The 19,058-nt window shown below is 42.0% G+C and overlaps 1 protein-coding gene across 7 annotated transcripts in view; it reads right to left on the bottom strand.

Moving 5' to 3' along the window:
• The window catches only part of TRMT2B (tRNA methyltransferase 2 homolog B), a 43,000-nt gene extending 38,627 nt beyond the window's left edge, over positions 1-4,373 (bottom strand). For 5 of the 7 annotated variants that reach the window (XM_047716374.1, XM_047716380.1, XM_047716377.1 and 2 more), the window contains exons 1-3: positions 4,314-4,373; positions 2,509-2,778; positions 1,751-1,805 (exon numbers count right to left, since the gene is read on the bottom strand). In XM_047716374.1, the coding sequence (XP_047572330.1) occupies positions 1,751-1,805; positions 2,509-2,774 (321 nt within the window). In that variant the 5' untranslated portion in view covers positions 2,775-2,778; positions 4,314-4,373. Of the gene's footprint in view, positions 1-1,750; positions 1,806-2,508; positions 2,779-4,297 lie in introns of all 7 variants that reach the window. The other 2 variants (XM_047716375.1, XM_047716376.1) reach the window with 2 other exon arrangements.
• Positions 4,374-19,058: the final 14,685 nt, after the last annotated feature.

The raw sequence follows: 19,058 nt of genomic DNA, 5'->3' as shown, positions 1-19,058 counted from the left end.
TGCATCAGGCTCCAGGCTCCCTGCCCAGTGGGGAGTCTGCCTCCCCCTCCCCAACCTTCCCGCTGCTTGTGCACTCTCTCTCAAATAAATAAAATCTTTAAAAATAATAAAAAATTAAAAATTAGGGGTGCCTGGGTGGCTCAGTCATTAAGCATTGCCTTCAGCTCATGTCATAATTCCAGGATCCTGGGATTGAGCCCCACATCAGGCTCCTTGCTTGGTGGGAAGCCTGCTTCTCCTTCTCTTACTCCCCCTGTTTGTGTTCCCTCTCTCACTGGGTCTCTCTGTCAAATAAATAAATATTTTTAAAAACTTAAAAATTAAAGATAATAAATGGTTAAGAAATGTATACATACATACTACAGTAAGAATAGTCCTTTACCCTGACAAAGACCTGAAGTTTGCTTGTGGAGGTGGCTGCCACTTGTGAATGATCCTAAAGCAGTGAAAGGATGGTTATGTGTCACACACAGAAAGATCTAGCAGCAGACATGGATGAGAGCGGCCCATGCCACATTCAGTGAACTGTGGGAACCTGTGGATGTTTGAGGCGTGTGCATGTGTTCATTTTATGTGTTCCTTTTTTTTTAAGATTGTATTTATTTATTTGACACAGAGAGAGAGAGAGATCACAAGTAGGCACAGAGGCAGGTGGAGAGAGAGGGGGAAGCAGACTCCCTGCTGAGCAGAGAGCCCGATGTGGAGCTTGATCCCAGGACCCTGTGATCATGACCTGAGCCGAAGGCAGAGGCTTAACCCACTGAGCCACCCAGGCGCCCCCATTTTCTGTATTCTTAATGCAACTCAGTTCTGCTGGGTACAGTTTGCTTCTTTCATCTGGTGTTTCTTGTGGACAAAAAAAAAAAAAAAAGAAAAAAAAAAAGAATCACTTGTAAGCCACTGTGAAATTTGCATTATGTTCAAATTGTTCCTTAATCTATCAATCCCTTGGAAGAAATTTGTATTTTTAAGATAAGCATTACAGCAGAATTGACTGTATTTGAAATCAAATAGCCACATGTAGCTCATGGCTACCAGGCTGGAAAGTGCAGCTACGTATAAAGCAGCAAGAGTACTTACTACTCACACGTACAGAGAATAACAAAAAAGCAAGGAAGAAAGGAAACAGGCATTTCCCGATATGGCTTCAGAGTTTGGAAGACGTAACAGGTGTAAAGTTAAAATTTCAGATCCATATTACTCAACCACCAAAAGAATGAAATCTTGCCATTTGCAATGACATGGATGGAACTGGAGGGTATTATGCTAAGCAAAATCAGTCAGAAAAAGACAAATAGCATACAATTTCACTCATATGTAGGATTTAAGAAACAAAACAGATGAACAGAGGGGAAGGGAAGAAAAAATAAATTAGGATGAAATCAGAGAGGGAGACAAACCATAAAGACTCCTAACTCTAGGAAACAAACTGAGGGTTGCTGGACGGGAGGTGGTGTGGGGATGGAGTAACTGGGTCATGGGCATTAAGGAGGCCACTAAGTGATGAGCACTGGGTGTTGTTTGCAACTGATGAATCACTAAATTCTACCTCTGAAACTAATAATACAGTATATGTTAATATAAAGAAATAACTGCATTTGAAAAAAAAAACTTTTCTAGATTCATTAACATACTGATTTTAAGCACCTGTTGGGGCATCTGAGTAGAGCTGTCCAGTCAAGCTTCCTAGAAGTCTGGCATCATTCCCCCTGATGGAATCAGGGAGTGAAAACGTAAGCTGGGTACCAACCTTGAGCTGTTCCTCGTAGCTCAGCCTCCAGAGTGGTGTCACAACATCAGCTAGCCTTTAAAAAAAATAATTCAGGCACTTCGTTCATTATATAAATATGTACTGAGCACCTACTATGCATAAGTACTTCCTGCCACCATTTTCTCTGGCATTTTACTTATTCAGGAAACCTAACTCTCGTGCCCCTGGGGAGATACAGTCTGGGAGAAGAGCCCATTTTGGTGCTGTCTACTTAACAAAGCAAAACAGATGGGCAAACTTAATATAAGAAAAATCCAGATTTATCAGGAGGTAATTAATCATATTACAAAAGGCTTCACTGTTGGGTTCCTTTAAATAGTTCACCTCCCTAATGCTTTTAAAATATAATTTGATTTAGAAAATACATTTGTTGCATAAAATGAGGTATATTTGTGTTTGCATAGCTGCAATGGGACTATTCATTTGTAAGCCATCTGATGACTCCCTGGATTCCTGGTTTTCAGTGTATCTGCCCTGGACCTTTATAGAGACAAGGTCCCAGTTTAATATCTCATTTCTGTGAAAAACATACTTAGAGGCAAGGAGAATATTTTCTGCCATCAAAAAGCATTTCCACCAACATTATTCGGGTGTCTTCAAAGTTGCCCTGGGTATCCTATCTTAGGCGCCCCCTTGAACACTTGCAATGCCATATTAGTTGCATCAGGAATACAGAATTTCAGTAGGCCCAGAGATTCAGACTTGCTAATGGAAAACGGTATCTGCCTGGACCTTACCTTTCCTGCCAGGAACCATCAAGTGGTCCAATGTAGCCTGGTTTCCTCTGACTTTTCTGTCCTCTTTGAAACTTCTTGGTTATCACGTTGGTGAAGTTTCCCTCACCTGCTGAGCCCAAAAAGAGCTTTGACCAACCTGGATGTTTTGTGGCACACCAGGGGAGCAATCCTGGTTTGGAGAGGGGACCCACCCTGGAGAGGAAACACCTCGGGCTATGCATTGGGACTCTTCTCTTGATCTCTGCCAACCACAGAAACGCTGACATTCACCTGCATGAAAGGTGAACAAACAGAAGTTGGGAAACAGAAGCACAACTCCCAAACCCCTTCATTCATTTACAAACCCTTACAGAAGCTCGGCACCCAGCACAGCGCCTGGCATGGAGTCAACACTGGGTAAAAGCAGGCCTCTGAATGGAACTGAATTACTGCATATCAGGTACTGGCTTAGGTTCCCAAAATAAAAAGATGAGGAAAGTATACTCTTTGTCCTCCAGGGAAGAGTTTAACTCTCTGTATACACTCCAATGGCTAGACCCTCTCCATATTCTACCCTCCGACCCAAAAACCAATCGGTGAACTACTATTCAGTAAGTGCTATGTGCAAGACATCGTGCCACACAAGATTACAATCTAATAGAGAAGATCAAGTCCAGATGCAGGAAAAGATGAGAATAAATAACACAATGTGATTAGTTCCTGACAAATGCCCAGGAAAAGCTTCCCAGAGCAAGTAAGCCTTGTACCAGGTCTTAAAGGACGGTAGGGAGGTGAATCAGATATTTATAGGGCAATGGCTAGACCAGTCTGGCTAAAACAGTAATTCATTTTGGGGAACAGAGGAAATGAGGTTGAAAAGTTACATCAAAGTGAGATCTAGAAGAAAGTTAATGCCTGAATTATTATATTAATATTATAATAATATTAATTATTGTTTATTATATATTATATATTATATGATATATAGAATATGATATAGTATTTATTACATACAATATATATTATTATATATTAATATTATTATTTATTGTGAAGGCAACAGTGAGTTGATGGAGGCTTTATATAGAGAAATAAAGATGAAATAGGGAGGTTAATAAAAAGGAAGTTCAACAGGATGTCCACTCTCACCACTGTCATTCAAAATGGAACTAGAAGTCCTAGCCTCAGCAATCAGACAACAAAAAGAAATAAAAGGCATCCAAATCAGCAAAGAAACAGCCAAACTGTCACTCTTCCCAGACAAAATGATACTCTACACAGAAAACCCAAAAGACTCTACCAAAGAATTGCTAGAACTGATACAGGAAGGGGCGCCTGGGTGACTTAATCGGTTAAGCAGCTGCCTTAGTCTCAGGTCATGATTCCAGGGTCCTGGGATAGAGCCCCGCAGCAGGATCCCTACTCAGCAGGGAGCCTGCTTCTCCCTCTCTTTCCTGCTTGTGCTCTCTGTCGCACTCTCTCGCTCTCATTCAAATAAATAAAATCTTTACAAAAAATAACTTCTTAAAAAAAAAAAAAGAACTGATACAGGAATTGAGCAAAGTGGCAGGACATACAATCAATGCACAGGGGTGCCTGGGTGGCTCAGTCGTTTAAGCGTCTGCCTTTGGCTCAGGTCATGATCCCAAGGTCCTGGCTCCCTGCTCAGCGGGAAGCCGGCTTCTCCCTCTCCCACTGCCCCGCCACCAGCTTGTGTGCTTGCACTCTCTGTCTCTCTATATGACTCACTCTGTCTCTCAAATAAACAAATAAATAATCTTTAAAAAATCAATGCACAGAAGTCAGTTACATTTATATATACTTACAATGAGGCAGAAAAAGAGAAGTCCATGGGGTGCCTGGGTGTCTCAGTCAGTTGGGCATCTGCCTTCAGCTCACTTTGCCTGCTGCTCCCCCTGCCTGTGTGCTCACTCTCTCTCTCTGTGAAATAAATAAATAAAATCTTTAATAAAAAAGAAAAAAAAAGAGAAATCAAGGAGTCCTTCCCATTTACAACTACACCAAAAACCTTAAGATACCTAGGAATAAACCTAACCAAAGAGGTAGAGGATCTGGGGGCACCTGGGTGACTCAGTCATTAAGCCTCTGCCTTTGGCTCAGGTCATGACTCCAGGGTGCTGGGATCAAGCCCTGCATCAGGCTCCCTGGTCCGAGGGAAGCCTGCTTCTCTCTCTCCCACTCCCCCTACTTGTGTTCCCTCTCTTGCTGTGTGTCTCTCCATCAAATAAATAAATAAAATCTTTTTAAAAAAAGAGGTAGAGGATCTGTATTCAGAAAACTATAGAACACTTATTAAAGAAACTGAAGAAGACACAAAGAAATGGAAACATTCCATGCTCATGGACTGGAAGAAGAAATATTGGCAAAATGTCTATGCTAGGGTGCCTGGGTGGCTCAGTCTTTAGGCACCTGCCTTGGGCACAGGTCGTGATCCCAGGGTCTTGGGATCAAGGCCCGCATTGGGCTCCCTGCTTGGCAGGAAGCCTGCTTCCCCTCTCCCACTCTCCCTGCTTGTGTTTCCTCTTTCTCTGTGTCTCTCTCTGTCAAATAAGTAAATAAAATCTTTAAAAAAATAAAACAAAATAAAATGTCTATGCTACCTAGAGCAATCTACACATTCAGTGCAATCCCTATCAAAATACCATCAACTTTTTTCACAGAGCTGGAACAAATAATCCTAAAATTTGTATGGAACCAGAAAAGACCCCAAACAGCCAAAGGAATGTTGAAAAAGAAAACCAAAGCTGATGGCATCACAATTCTGGACTTCAAGCTGTATTACAAAGCTGTAATCCTCAAGACAGTATGGTACTGGCCCAAAAACAGACACACAGATCAATGGAACAGAATAGAGAACCCAGAAATGGACCCCCAACTCTATGGTCAACTAATCTTCTACAAAGCAGGAAAAAATATCCAATTTAAAAAAGACAGCCTTGGGGTGCCTGGGTGGCTTAGTTGGTTAAGCATCTGCCTTTGGCTCAGGTCATAATCCTGGGGTCCTGGAATTGAGACCCACATCAGGCTTCCTGCTTAGTAGAGTCTGCTTCTTCCTCTCCCTCTGACCCTCCCCCTTGCTTGTGCTCTCACCCTCTCTCTCTCTCAAATGAATAAAATAAATAAAATAAAATAGGCAGTCTCTTCAACAAGTGATGTTGGGAAAACTGGACAGCCACATGCAAAAGAATGAAACTGGGCCACTTTCTTACACTGTACACAAAAATAAACTCAAAAGGGATGAAAGACCTAAATGTGAGAGAGGAATCCATCAAAATTCTAGAGAACACAGGCAGCAACTTCTTTGACCTTGGCCTCAGCAACTTCTTGTTGGACATGTCTCCAAAGGTAAGAGAAACAAAAGCAAAAATGAACTATTGGGACTTCACCAAGATAAAAAGCTTTTGCACACCTGAGGAAACAGTAAACAAACTAAAAGGCAGCATATGGAATGGGAAAAGATATTTGCAAATATCTTATCAGATAAAGGGCTAGTATCCATAATCTGTAAAGCACTTATCAAACTCAACACCCAAAAAACCCAAAAAATCCAGTCAAGAAATGGGCAGAAGACATAAAGACATTTCTACAAAGAAGACATACAAATGGCCAACAGACACATGAAAAAGTGCTCAACATCACTCCAAATCACTCCAAATCACACACAAATCAAAATCACAATGAGATACTACCTCACACCAGTCCAAATGACTACAATTAACAAATCAGGAAACAACAGATGTTGGCAAGGATGCAGAGAAAGGGGAAAGTTCTCAAAATGTTGGTGGGAATGAAAAGTGGTGCAGCCACTCTGGAAAACAGTATGGAGGTTCCTTAAAAAGTTGAAAATAGAGCTACCCTATGACCTAGAATCTGCACTAGGTATTTACCCAAAGATACAAATGTGGTGATCCAAAGGGGCACCTGCTCCCCAATGTTTATAGCAGCAATGTTCCATAATAGCCAAACTATAGAAAGAGCTAAGATGTCCACTGACGATGAATGGATAAAGAAGATGTAGTGTGTGTATGCACAATGGAATATTACTCAGCCATCAAAAAGAATGAAATCTTGACATATGCAATGACATGGATGGAACTAGAAGGTATTATGCTAAGCAAAGTAAGTCAATCAGAGAAAGACAAATACCATATGATTTCACTCATATGTGGGATTTAAGAAACAAAACAGATGAACATAGGGGAAGGGAAAGAAAAATAAAGTTAAGGTGAAAATAGAGAGCAAGGTAAACCATATGAGATGCTTAAATCTAGGAAACAAATAGAGGGTTGCTGGAGGGGAGGTGGGTAGGGGAAAAGGTAATTGGCATTAAGGAGGGCACTTGAAGTAATGAGCACTGGGTGTAATATGCAACTGATGAAACATAAATTCCACCCCTGAAACTAATTAATACAGTATATGTTAATTAAATTGAACATACAAAGAATTTAAATCAAGAACTTAATAAAATTCTATTATTCTAATTCTAAATCAAAAATTTAATTAAAAATTAAAAATAAGGGGCACCTGGGTGGCTCAGTGGGTTAAAGCCTCTGCCTTTGGCTCAGGTCATGATCCCAGGGTCCTGGAATCGAGCCCCGCATTGGGCTCTCTGCTCAGCAGTGAGCCTGCTTCCTCCTCTCTCTCTGCCTGCCTCTCTGCCTACTTGTGATCTCTGTCTGTCAAATAAATAAATAAAATCTTTAAAAATAAAAAAAAATAAATAAAAATTAAAAAAAATTTAAAAAGAGGGGAAAAAAGTGAGCTCAGGAGGGCCTGGGTGGCTCACTCTTGGTTTGGGTTCAGGTCATGATCTCATGAGTCATGAGATCAGGCCCTGCATCAGGCTCTGCACTCAGTGGAGAGACTGCTTGAAGAATTCTATCCCTCTACCTCTCCCCCTACTCACACATGCTCTTGCTCACACTCTCTCTCTCTCAAATAAATAGATAAATCTTTAAAAAAAAAAAAAAAGTAAATTCATGTTTGAGGCATGTGTTTTCAATGGTAAGGAAAATATCCAAATGGAAACATCTAACAAGTAGAGAAGAAATAGTATGAGTCATGACAGAAGTTGGGGTTAGGGATTTGGTTGAGTGTCTGTAAGTATAAGTTGTAAGATTTTTTTTTTTAAGAGCTTTCAGGGGCACCTGGGTGGCTCAGTTGGTTAAGCATCTGACTTTGGCTCAGGTCATAATCCCAGAGTCCTGGGATCAAGCCCCACATCGGGCTTCCTGCTCTGTGGGAGCCTGCTTCTCCCTCTCCTTGCCACACCCCCCTGCTTGTACTATTTCTCTGTGTCACATAAATAAAATCTTTTTTAAAAAATTTATAAATAAATAAATGCGAGCTTTCAGTAAAAAGAGCAAAAGACCAATGACTACACCTGGGAAAAAGGCAGTATCTGGAGAACAAGAAGAGATGCTTGTGACCCAGGAGAACATGGAGCTTAGAGGCCAAGGAAGATGGCTTAGGTAAGGCCCTGACATATCCAGTAAGTCCGAGGCCAAAGAAAGAAGGGAAATAAGGCAGTACTAAGTGGCAGACAGGAAGACCAAATGAAGGTCTGAAATCTTAGGCGTGTAGACCCTAGAGTCAGGCAGACCTGAGTGGTCCCCTGACTCTATCACTTACTAGTTAAGTGGGCTTTGGCACGTCAATCATTCCCCATGGCTTTCCTTTTTTTTATCTGTAAAATCAAGATAATAATAGTACCTACCTCATATAGTGGTTGTAAGAGTTAAATAAAGGATAATTAATAAAAAGTACTCAGCAGATTAAATACAGATGATCAACAAAATACATACATAAATACATACATACAAATGATGTTTGTTAAGCTCTGAGCATAGCACCCAGTACCTGGCGAAAACTCAGTTAACTGTCATGATGCTTAAAGACAGTAGAGGACTGGGTGGTGGTGGCAATACTGATGGGGGTGGGAGGACAAGGAGGAGTAACTATAAGACAAAAGCAGCAAGAACTAGAACAGGTGAGGGCCACACTTTGGATGGAGGAAGGGATCCCTTTGCCTCCAACACAAGAGTCAGTGTTGTTGCCTATTTACTTTATGGTGCCTGATCATGGCATGATGAGCTGTGAAATTACCTTTTTGCCCTTGTCCTCTACATTGGATTATATCCCAATGTTAAGTCATACCTTAATTCAGAACACACACAGTATCCCCGACGTATGTAACAGATTTATTGACAGAAATTCCCCCATGGCTTCCTCTTATTACTGTGAAATTCGTATGCTAAGTCCACTGGGTACTTAAAGGATGCTGACATGGGTGCCATAATATTTAGCCCATATACCATTGTGTGTGTTTACCAACTACTAAAGAAAGTAACTGTCACAACATGGAGGCATTTGCAGGGTGCAGGGGGGGACTTCACAAATTTCTAACAAAACAGATTTAAGCTGTCTCAAAGTTGAGGTGTTCACAGATAGCACCCAGGAAAAGGCAAGTTACTAAGAAAATGGGCTTCAGGGGCGCCTGGGTGGCTCAGTCGCTAAGCATCTGCCTTCAGCTGAGGTCATGATCCCAGGGTCCTGGGATCCAGCTCCCCCCACTGGGCTCCCTCCTCAGAGGAAAGCCTGCTTCTCCCTCTTCCACTCCCCCTGCTTGTGTTCTCTCTCTCGCTGTGTCTCTCTCTGTCAAATAAATCTTTAAAAAAAAAAAGAATTAAAAAATAATAATAAATTAAATTTTTAAAAAAGAATTAAATGAGCTCATATATACAAAGTGCTCAGGACAGCGCCTAACACAGCAGGAATTTGATATGTGTCATTATCTCTCCTTAGGCTCTGATTCAAAGCACATCACTTGACTTCTTTATGCCTCGATGTGTCTGACCTACAAAACTGGCGAAATGTAATAAAGCATGTGAGTGCTGCTAGGATAAGTAAAATTATGCAGGAAACTTATAAAACAAAACACAAACAAAACAACTTTCATAACATTCTGATTTAGTGCCTGCTGGAGTGTGGTGGGCTTAAGGCCTGCCCTGGACCACCTATTAATACCACCAAAAGTGTGTGATCTGTGACAAACATTTTTCTAAAGTGAGACAAAAGTATGTATTTGATATGAAGAAAAGCAAAAACTGGAGAGAGGGAATGAGTGAAGAGGTAGGAGACAAAAAAGGACTGGGCAGAGTAGAGGCAGACTGAAGGGGGAGGGTGTGCTGCAGGCCCATTTAGGGGTTGGCACAGGAGGGACAGGGGAGCTGAGGACTGAAGACAGCCATCTGTACCCCACAACATTTAGACTTATTTTGAGTGTGTGGGGTCCTCTCACTGGTGAATGCCACCATGACTGTGTTCCACTTGCCCTGTATCCCAGCAGAGGGGTCTTGTGCATCTTTGTTTCTTCCTCCAAATTATCAGATATGGTCTAAAATAGGACCCTACTATTGCCAACAAGTCACGGCTCCTGGTAAAGACCTTTTTACCATATTTAGTAATTTCTGTAGTGAAATATATTTTTCAAGGCAGCATAATAATACCAGTCAAAGTGAATTATGATTGTTTCTTGATGTCAGAGGGGGCATTTGCCCACAGAAAAGTCTGGTTTCATTTCAGAGTTTTTCCTATCAAAAAAAAAAAAAAAATGCTTGGTTAAAAAAAAAAAAAATGTGTGACATCTACTCAGTTTCTCCTATAGGAATTAATCGGAAAGGGACTCTGGGTCCAGAGATGCCAGATAGGAACGTAGACTAAGTCTCTAGGGTTGGAATAGCTAACCTGCCTGAAATGCTCAGAGAGGTTCCAATCCGATATTATGTGGTAGGTCCTGATCCGTGTGGGGCCAAGGAGCTTCTTGGACCAAAATGTTTACACACAGACCAGGGTCCTGCTTACATTCTCTGTTCATCCTTCCTTCAGCTGGCCTGGCCCCCGACAAGGTTCTCGGCAAAATGAGACGGACATAGGGGTGTATTGCAGAGTCCTCACTGCATTGCACGTTCATTCAGGTCCTTCCCCCACCAGACCCCTTCACCAGCCCCTCCATCCCCCTCTTCTTCGGGCAAATTCTACCCACCGTGTCTGTAGGAAAGACTATCACTGAATTTGGGCCAAGAGAGGGCTGAGGTCACAGCACAGGCAGACGCCGGGCTGGCCGCAACCTTGGACAGCTAGCGTATGTCCCGTCCGTTCCCACCTCCTCCGGCCTCAATTCTCCGCCCCGCGGGCAACTGGGCTCACTAAGCAGTTTTCTCTACCGTAAGGGTTCCACCGGGCTTTCCGAGCTCTTCACGTACCCCCCCCCCCCATACCTTTGCAACCAGTAAGTCCTCTTACAAACCTGAGGCGGCACGCGAAAAAGCCAGCGGGCGGCCTGGATAGCTGCCGCTGGGGAGAGTCACTTCCTGGTGCTGCACGGCTGCTCGACTCCCGACGCACACGCAGCCAGACCGGGGCAGGCGCAACGGGACGCGGGGCTCCTCCCAGGCGCGGGTCAGCCGGCCCTGCCAGGGCCGCCAGTTTCTGGGAGCCCTCCTCCCTACTTTAACGCGGCGCTTCTCTACAGACCTTCCTCAAAATCACCCAACGCCCTGTTGCCCCCTCACCCCCCGCCCCGCACCAAGGTTTCTCCCCAAGGTGCCCTCTCCTCCCCTCCCAGCGACCCCGCCCACCGCCTGCTCTTCTCCCAGTCCCATTGGTGGATCTGGATAAGCCTAAAAAAATCACAAAGAAATTTGAACTACTGTGTGAATAGTGCTGCCTATCTCAGGGTGCTTGCGATTCAACTCAACCAAAATTATGGGCTCAGATCCATGATGGATTGGTTGGAAGATTGGGAGATGAAGGGTAGGGCGGTTTCTTCAAATCGCAACTTTTTTTTGAGTCGGCCTTCCTTGGGGCCATAGGGACTTTCCGGCATTCGTTCTCCCTCTATATTTTACACTGCTTCAGAAAAGTGTTACATTCTCATGACATGGTAAACCTGGTTTCTTAAGTGGATCCCACGCGAGGCTACTAAATCCTCAGGGCAAGAATTGCTTTTCAACTTCAAAAGACAGAAGGAGACTAGCTACTGATGTGGGAAACAAAGGCAGAAGGAAATGCAGATAAAATTAAATATCCTTATAACCCGTAGCCTAATGACAAATACTTGAGGCAGGAGGAGTATAACCTTTCTCCAGGAAGCTCCCAACTGTCTTAAATGCCTTGCTAGAGGTGAAAACAACCTTAGTTTGACACTACCAAGGTCTCCAGGACCCTGTCAATCTTTGTTAGCATATGAAAATCCTTTTAGAACTTCCCTTATCTTTACTTCCCCCAACTCCAAAGTATATAATCTGTCCTCCTCACAACACCCCCACCCCCCGCAACAGCAGCTATTTCTGCTGGCGGGACCAGTCCCATGCTTTAGTAAAACAACCTTTATGCATCAAAGATGTCTCAAGAATTGTCTCTTGGCCATCGGCTCCGGACCCCACCAACACAGCACTACTCCAAAAATACATCAGATACCAATAATTCATTTACCAGCTCCTGGACTACATTCAGTGATTCCTCTAATTTTTAGAGGGGTCGGGAGCCCAGCCAAATGAGTAAGAGAATGTTGAAATATACACACATGCGTTTGCTGTTAAAAAAAATGTTTTTAATAAAATTAAAATTTGGGCGCCTGGGTGGCTCAGTGGGTTAAGCCGCTGCCTTCGGCTCAGGTCATGATCTCAGGGTCCTGGGATCGAGGCCCGCATCGGGCTCTCTGCTCAGCAGGGAGCCTGCTTCCCTCTCTCTCTCTCTCTGCCTGCCTCTCCGTCTACTTGTGATCTCTCTCTGTCAAATAAATAAATAAAATCTTTAAAAAAAAAAAAAAAAAAAAAAAAAAAAAAAAAAAAAAAAAAAAAAAAAAAAAAAAAAAAAATAAAATTAAAATTTACAGCAAAGTAAGTCCACATTTAATGACACTTAATTTTTATTTTTAATAGTAATTAGACTTTAGTGGAAAGCACTTTATAGCTAAAATTTCAGTTATTTATTCAAAGCATAATATGCCTGTTATGTGCAAGGCAATGCATTAGCCCTAGTGAGTGCAGCAGTAGGTTATACATGGCAAAGTGCCTCAAATAACAGCATACATTAAGTCAGCCAGACCAAAGTTAAAAGTCTGACCTGCCAGATAGAAGGTGTGTGAACTTGGGCAACTTAATTGCTCAATGCCTCAGTTTCCTCATCTGAAAAAATGTCCATAGTAATTGCACCTACCTCACAGGGTTGTGATAGAGTAAATAGTTAATAAAGTACTTAGAACAGAGTAAGCACACACTTGTTAAGTGTTAGCTATTACCATCCAAAAATAATTTTATATATTGTATATGTATACACACTTGCACACTCATACATATATACCCTTTAAAAAAAAGAGACAGAGATCTTTTACTCCCCATTCCAAAGGCTTGAGCAGGTAAAGCCTTGACTCAATTTATGGCCTTTCCTTTTTTTTTTTAAGATTCTTTTTTTTTTTTTTTCACAGAGAGAGACACAGCAAGAGAGGGAACACAACCAGGGGGAGTGGGAGAGGGAGAACAGGCTTCTCATGGAGCAGGGAGCTCAATGTGGGGCTGATCTAGGACCATGACCTAAGCCGAAGGCAGATGCCTAATGACTGAGTCACCCAGGTACCCCCGATTTATGGCCTTTCCTAAACACTCTAACAGTTCTTAAGCACGATTTTAACTCAAACCATTGCTTCATATTTCTAGGCCTGCACATTGCTATCAAGTGAGACCAGGCTGGAGAATGCACCTTTGGTTCTCTTCTCCCTTTCTCTCCTCTTAGACCCCCCTTTTTTTTAAAGATTTTATTTATTTATTTGTCAGAGAGAGAGAGAGAGAGAGCAAGCACAGGCAGACAGAGTGGCAGGCAGAGTCAGAGGGAGAAGCAGGCTCCCTGCCCAGCAAGGAGCCCGATGTGGGACTCCATCCGAGGATGCTGGGATCATGACCTGAGCTGAAGGCAGCTGCTTAACCAACTGAGCCACCCAGGCGTCCCATCCTCTTAGACCCCTTTTATGCAGATAGACAGCTCTATTCCTTTCTCCACCTCTTCTTTCCTTTTCTTCTCCTTCCCATATCCTTCTGCTCCATTATCATTTCTCATCTTGGCATTCATTATTGTGCCTAGTACTTAGCCAGGTGCCCTAATAGAAGCTCCATGAATATTTGATGCTTTGAATTGAATCCTTCCCTTGTCTATTTGAAAGGGAAGGGCATCCCCCACCTGTTCTGAGCATCCAAGTGAACTCCTTTAAAGCAAGTCTGTCATTTGAGAAGGCAGAGAACCCTGAGGGGTACAGAGAGAAAAGAAATTAAGGAAGCTATAATGTAATTATTTAGCCATTAATCCTTTTATATTTATTTAATCTAATAAAGCATATTCTTCTATAAAAGAGAAATCATCACATTTGTAAGAGGGAAAAGAAATATCCCATATTAAAGAAAAGGTTAGACTCTTCAACTGGAAAAGTCAATAAATGGACATGTCATAGGTGACAAGCAATATTGTTTAATTAAATAAGAGTTGAAGCCAAGACAACCTTTGCTTAACTGGGTTATCAGCAAACCAAATCACAACAACGTGAAGTTTCTAAAAATTTGTCATTCTTGTTTTGGTCTAGAGATTTCAGAGAGGCTACCTCATTAGCTTTCAGAAATAACAGGTATTATAATCACTTCCATTAACCACATTTCTTCAGGTGCGACCGCCTTAGAGGCTGAGAGGAATAGATGCACAGACCATGCCCTCTAAATTGCAAGACCCAATGGGAAGACTCACAAGGGAAGAATACACAACAATGGGCCTTGGTAATTCTAGCAAAGCAGGGGATCATCCCGGTAGTGAGGGAAGGAAAAGAATGTGAGGATTGAGTTTAATGCTTAAGATTTAAATAACCCGAGAAGAGGTAGGAGCTGCAGCAGGAAAAGAAGAATGAGCAATTTGTGTCCAAGGCCCAGGAGGAGGCAGGCCAGGCTAGATGGGAGGGTTGTGCAGAAGTCGTTAGCGTTCTAGAAGGCTGATGAGGTCACTAGGTCAGGAAGGATAATGAAGGGCCTGGAGTGCTGGATGAGAGATTTGATTTAGTTTTTTTTTTTTTTTTAAGATTTTTATTTTTATTTATTTGACAGAGATCACAAGTAGGCAGAGAGGCAGGCAGAGAGAGAGGAAGGGAAGCAGGCTTCCCATTGAACAGAGAGCCCGATGCGGGGTTCAATCCCAGGACTCCAGGATTATGACCTGAGCTGAAGACAGAGGCTTTAACCCACTGAGCCACCCAGGTGCCCCTTAGTTTTTTTAACAATAGGCAGCTAATGAAGAGTTTTTCAGGAGATGTTTCTGGAACAGAACTCTGGATGCTGTGTGTAGGATAGATTTTAGGGTGTATTGGGGCGCCTGAGTGGCTCAGTGGGTTAAAGCCTCTGCCTTCGGCTCAGGTCATGGTCTCAGAGTCCTGGAATCGAGTCCCGCATAAGGCTCTCTGCTCAGCGGGTAGCCTGCTTCCTCCTCTCTCTCTGCCTGCCTCTCTGCCTACTTGTGATCTCTGTCTGTCAAATAAATGAATAAAATCTTAAAAAAAAAAGAAAAAAGAAAAAGATTTTAGGGTGTATTGGCTTGGAAGCTGAGGGAGACTGCTGCAGTCATCCAGATGGGAGGCATTAGGTCTCTCTCTGTACCAAGGCAGGTTACACTGCGTTCTATTTTTTTTTTAAGATTGCATTTATTTATTTCACACAGAGAGAGAGAGAGACATCGAGAGAGGGAATTCAAGCAGGGGGAGTGGGAGAGGGAGAGCAGACTCCCCGCTGAGCAGGGACACCCCCTTCCCATAGGACTCCATCCCAGGACTCAGGTCATAGTGGAAGGCAGATGCTTAAGGACTGAGCCACCCGGGCGCTCCTACACTGCGTTTTGTAAGAATTTCTCAAAATGTGTAGGGCACCTGGGTGGCTCAGTCCGCTATGCATCTGCCTACCGCTCTGACCTGAGTCCCGGATTGGAGTCCTATTGTGGGGGGAGGGTCCCTGCTCAGCGGGGAGTCTGCTTCTCCCTCTCCCTCTGATCCTCCCCCATGCTCATGCACTCTCTCTCTCTCTCTCTCTCTCAAATACATAAATAAAATCTTAAAAAAAAAAGAATTTCACAAAATGTGGACAAGGGCTCATCTACAATGTAATTAGCTGGGGTGACTGTAACAAGTACTCATTCGTGAGCCCCGCCCTGTACCTACAGAATCAAAATCTCAGGGGGATAGAACTCAGAAATATTTGTTTTTATTAAGATTTTATTTATTTATTTATTTGTCAGAGAGAGAGAGAGAGCACAAGCAGGCGGAGAGGCACACTGAGGGAGAAGCAGGCTCCCTGCTGAGCAAGGAGCCCCATGTGGGAGTCCCAGAACCCCGGGATCATGTCTTGAGCTCAAGGCAGACTCTGAACCGACTGAGACACCCAAGGCATCCCATATTTGAGTTTTTAACAAGCACTGATAGTGATGTTCATCAAATTTTGAGACTTACCTCCACGCATCAACTGAAATACTAGATGATTAGTCGAAAGTTAAAAAAAAACTCAAATTATAAAAGCCCTAAAATAGAATATAGATAATTATGCATCTGAAATTTGGACATAGGAGGACCTTCTAAACTGAAAACCAGTAGGGAAAAAAAAAACACCAAGTAGGTAGAGTTTACTACATAAACCCTAAGAATTTCTATATGACAAAGATATAATGAACAAATTAAAAAATATACAACAGACAGAAAAAGATATACAAGTATGGCAAAGGATCATTATCTTTATTGTATAAAGAGCTTATATAAATGGATAAGAAAAACACAGTGACCCTAACAGAGACCTTGGCAAAGGTTTGAAGAGAGAATTCATTCACAGGAAGAGAAACATAATTGTTCTACCTCACTAGTAATGACAAAACATGCAAAGTATATAGATGAGCAAAGATTTGAAAAGATCTGTTATTCCTTGAAGTAGACCATGGACGGTGAGGCAGATGCTCTTGTGCATTGCTGGTTGGATTATAAATTGATATAAAGTTCCTGGATAGCAATTAGAATCAAGAATCTTTTTTTTAAAGATAGATAGATAGATAGATAGATTTATTTATTTATTTATTTACTTATTTATTTATTTGACACAGAGAGAAAGATCACAAGTAGGCAGAGAGGCAGGCAGGGGGAATGGGGTAGCAGGCTGCCTGTGAAGCAGAGCGCCCGATGCAGGGCTCGATCCCGGGACCCTAAGACCAGGGCCCAAGCCGAGGGCAGAGGCTTAACCCACTGAGCCACCCAGGCACCCCAGAATCAAGAATCTTTTAAAATATCACACTATTTGCCCCCGAAATTTCATCTCTGGAGTTTATTCTAAGGAGACAGAGATGTGAACAAAGATATGCCTAAAGGGTCTCACAGTTAAAAATTTTAAAAGCATCGGGGCACCTGGGTGGCTCAGTTGGTTAAGTGGTTAAGCATCTGCCTTCTACTCAGATCATGATCCTAGGATCCTGGGATGGAGCCCTGGGTCGGAAGAAGCCTGCTTCTTCCTTTCCTCTCCACTTGTGCTCTCTCTATCTCTGTCTCTCTCTCTCTCTCAAATAAAATAAAATAAAATAAAATAAACAAAAAAGCATCTTTAAGGTCCAACATTAGAAAACAGGGATGATTACCTAAAATATGGTCTATCCATAGACAATTTCAGAGATACTAAAAATGACACCCATAGTATGGTGTTAGAAGTCAGAATGGCATTACCTCTAGGGTGTGGGGAGTAGCTGGCAGGCAGAATGAGGGGTATTCTGAGGTGCTGATAATATTCAATTTCCTCATCTGGGTGCTGGTTATAGAGGTGTGTTCACTTTGCAAAAAATGATCAGTCTATACTCTTGATATGTGCACTTTTCTGTAGGTGTGTTACACTTCAGGAAGAATTTAACTTAAAACTGTGTCTTTGAAAAGTTTGTAATGACATCGAAATACGTGTAGAAGGCAACCTTAAATGAAAAAAAAACAGGATAAAGAATTACCCATTCAGTACGATTCTATATATATAAAGCAAAAAATGCATTGGAAGGCAATACACCAACTATTTATAATTGTTGCCTCTAGATAGCAGGCCTAGGAATGAATCATTTGTCAGTTTCCTTTTCATTTTTGTACTTTTCAAATTTTGTTTTACAATAGACAGGCATTACATTGATAATAAGGAAAAAGAGTAAAATATCAGAGAAAAAAGCAAATTGATGCATCTTGGTAAAGCCCCCATAGTCCAGACTGTGAAAATGAGAACTAGATTTTATCAGTTCCCGTGAAAGTGATTTAGACTCTGAGGGACTAACATACATGAAGCAGATTTGTAGGATACTGGCTTACAGACGAAGCAGATTTGTAGGATACTGGCTTACAGGCCAGTTTCTAGTGGCTGAAATATTCTTATCTCCTATCTAGGGTTATAACTATCAGCTATATGTACTGGAGAAACCAAACTAGCAATCAGAAGGTCACTTGCAACTTAAACAGACAGAGATGAATGGTTTTGATAGAGGTCTTTGGGTTAATTGTAACATGCTTTCCAGACTGGCGTTCTTATTACTTGAACAGTGTTGGATAAACGCTGACTCTCCACTGTTCTTTTTTCCATCACCTCTAACTACTTACCAGAATTTTCTGTCATTACAATATTACCTGCCCCCTATCCTCATGTCACAGTTACCAAGGTAACAGCTCATCTTACATGAATTACATTCTGGGTTGGTTGCTCCCAGGTGAGATATTGGGAAGCATCTTAATCTCATCTGCAGTATATCTACAAATTATATTTACAAGAAGTTGCTTCAGGGAAGAGTCACAGATGGTTAGTTTCATTCACTGTGAGCTTTTTAAAAAAATTTTTTTTTCAATTGAAGAGTCTATCATTTCCCGATTTATGTTTCTAATTTTTTCTAAACTGTATCTCTTAGGTTTGGAGATACATATTACTTTTGGGGCCCTTCAGTTCTCTGATAAACATCAAGGGTTTTTGAAGAGAGTACTTAGGAGAATGGCATTGGCACTTACAAAAATAGGGAAGTCAGAAAGGGAGTTTTTTGAGAGAGAGAGAGGTGATAGTGGAACATTGAGTGAGGGTCCCATGGGATTGTAGAAAAAGAGTTAATGTAATAGGAAAGCTCTCATGTTGTATGTGGGAGGAATTACCCTGGAAACTGTCACCAAACTACCTAGCTACCTTTATCTTCTGGTTTCTAAGGTAACAAAGATATTTACTACCTCACATTTATATGGTTGGTGCTGATGTTCATTTTCTCACTTAAAAAGGTCCCAACCCTTTGCTTTTTATAATGTTGGAATTTGCAGTTCAATATTAGTAGCATTCCAACACTGGCTTCTCTTCCCTTAAAGCTAGATATAGAGAAATAACATGGGGACACCTCTCCCATGTCCTGATCCACATTGGAACATCATGAGTACATGAATCTCAGCTTTCATGCCTCGGATTCAACCCAAGGGCACAAATTCTACAACAACCTAG

The sequence above is a fragment of the Lutra lutra genome, chromosome X (assembly GCF_902655055.1).
Source record: "Lutra lutra chromosome X, mLutLut1.2, whole genome shotgun sequence".
NCBI lineage: Eukaryota > Metazoa > Chordata > Mammalia > Carnivora > Mustelidae > Lutra > Lutra lutra.
This window is presented reverse-complemented; position numbering and strand designations above follow the sequence as displayed.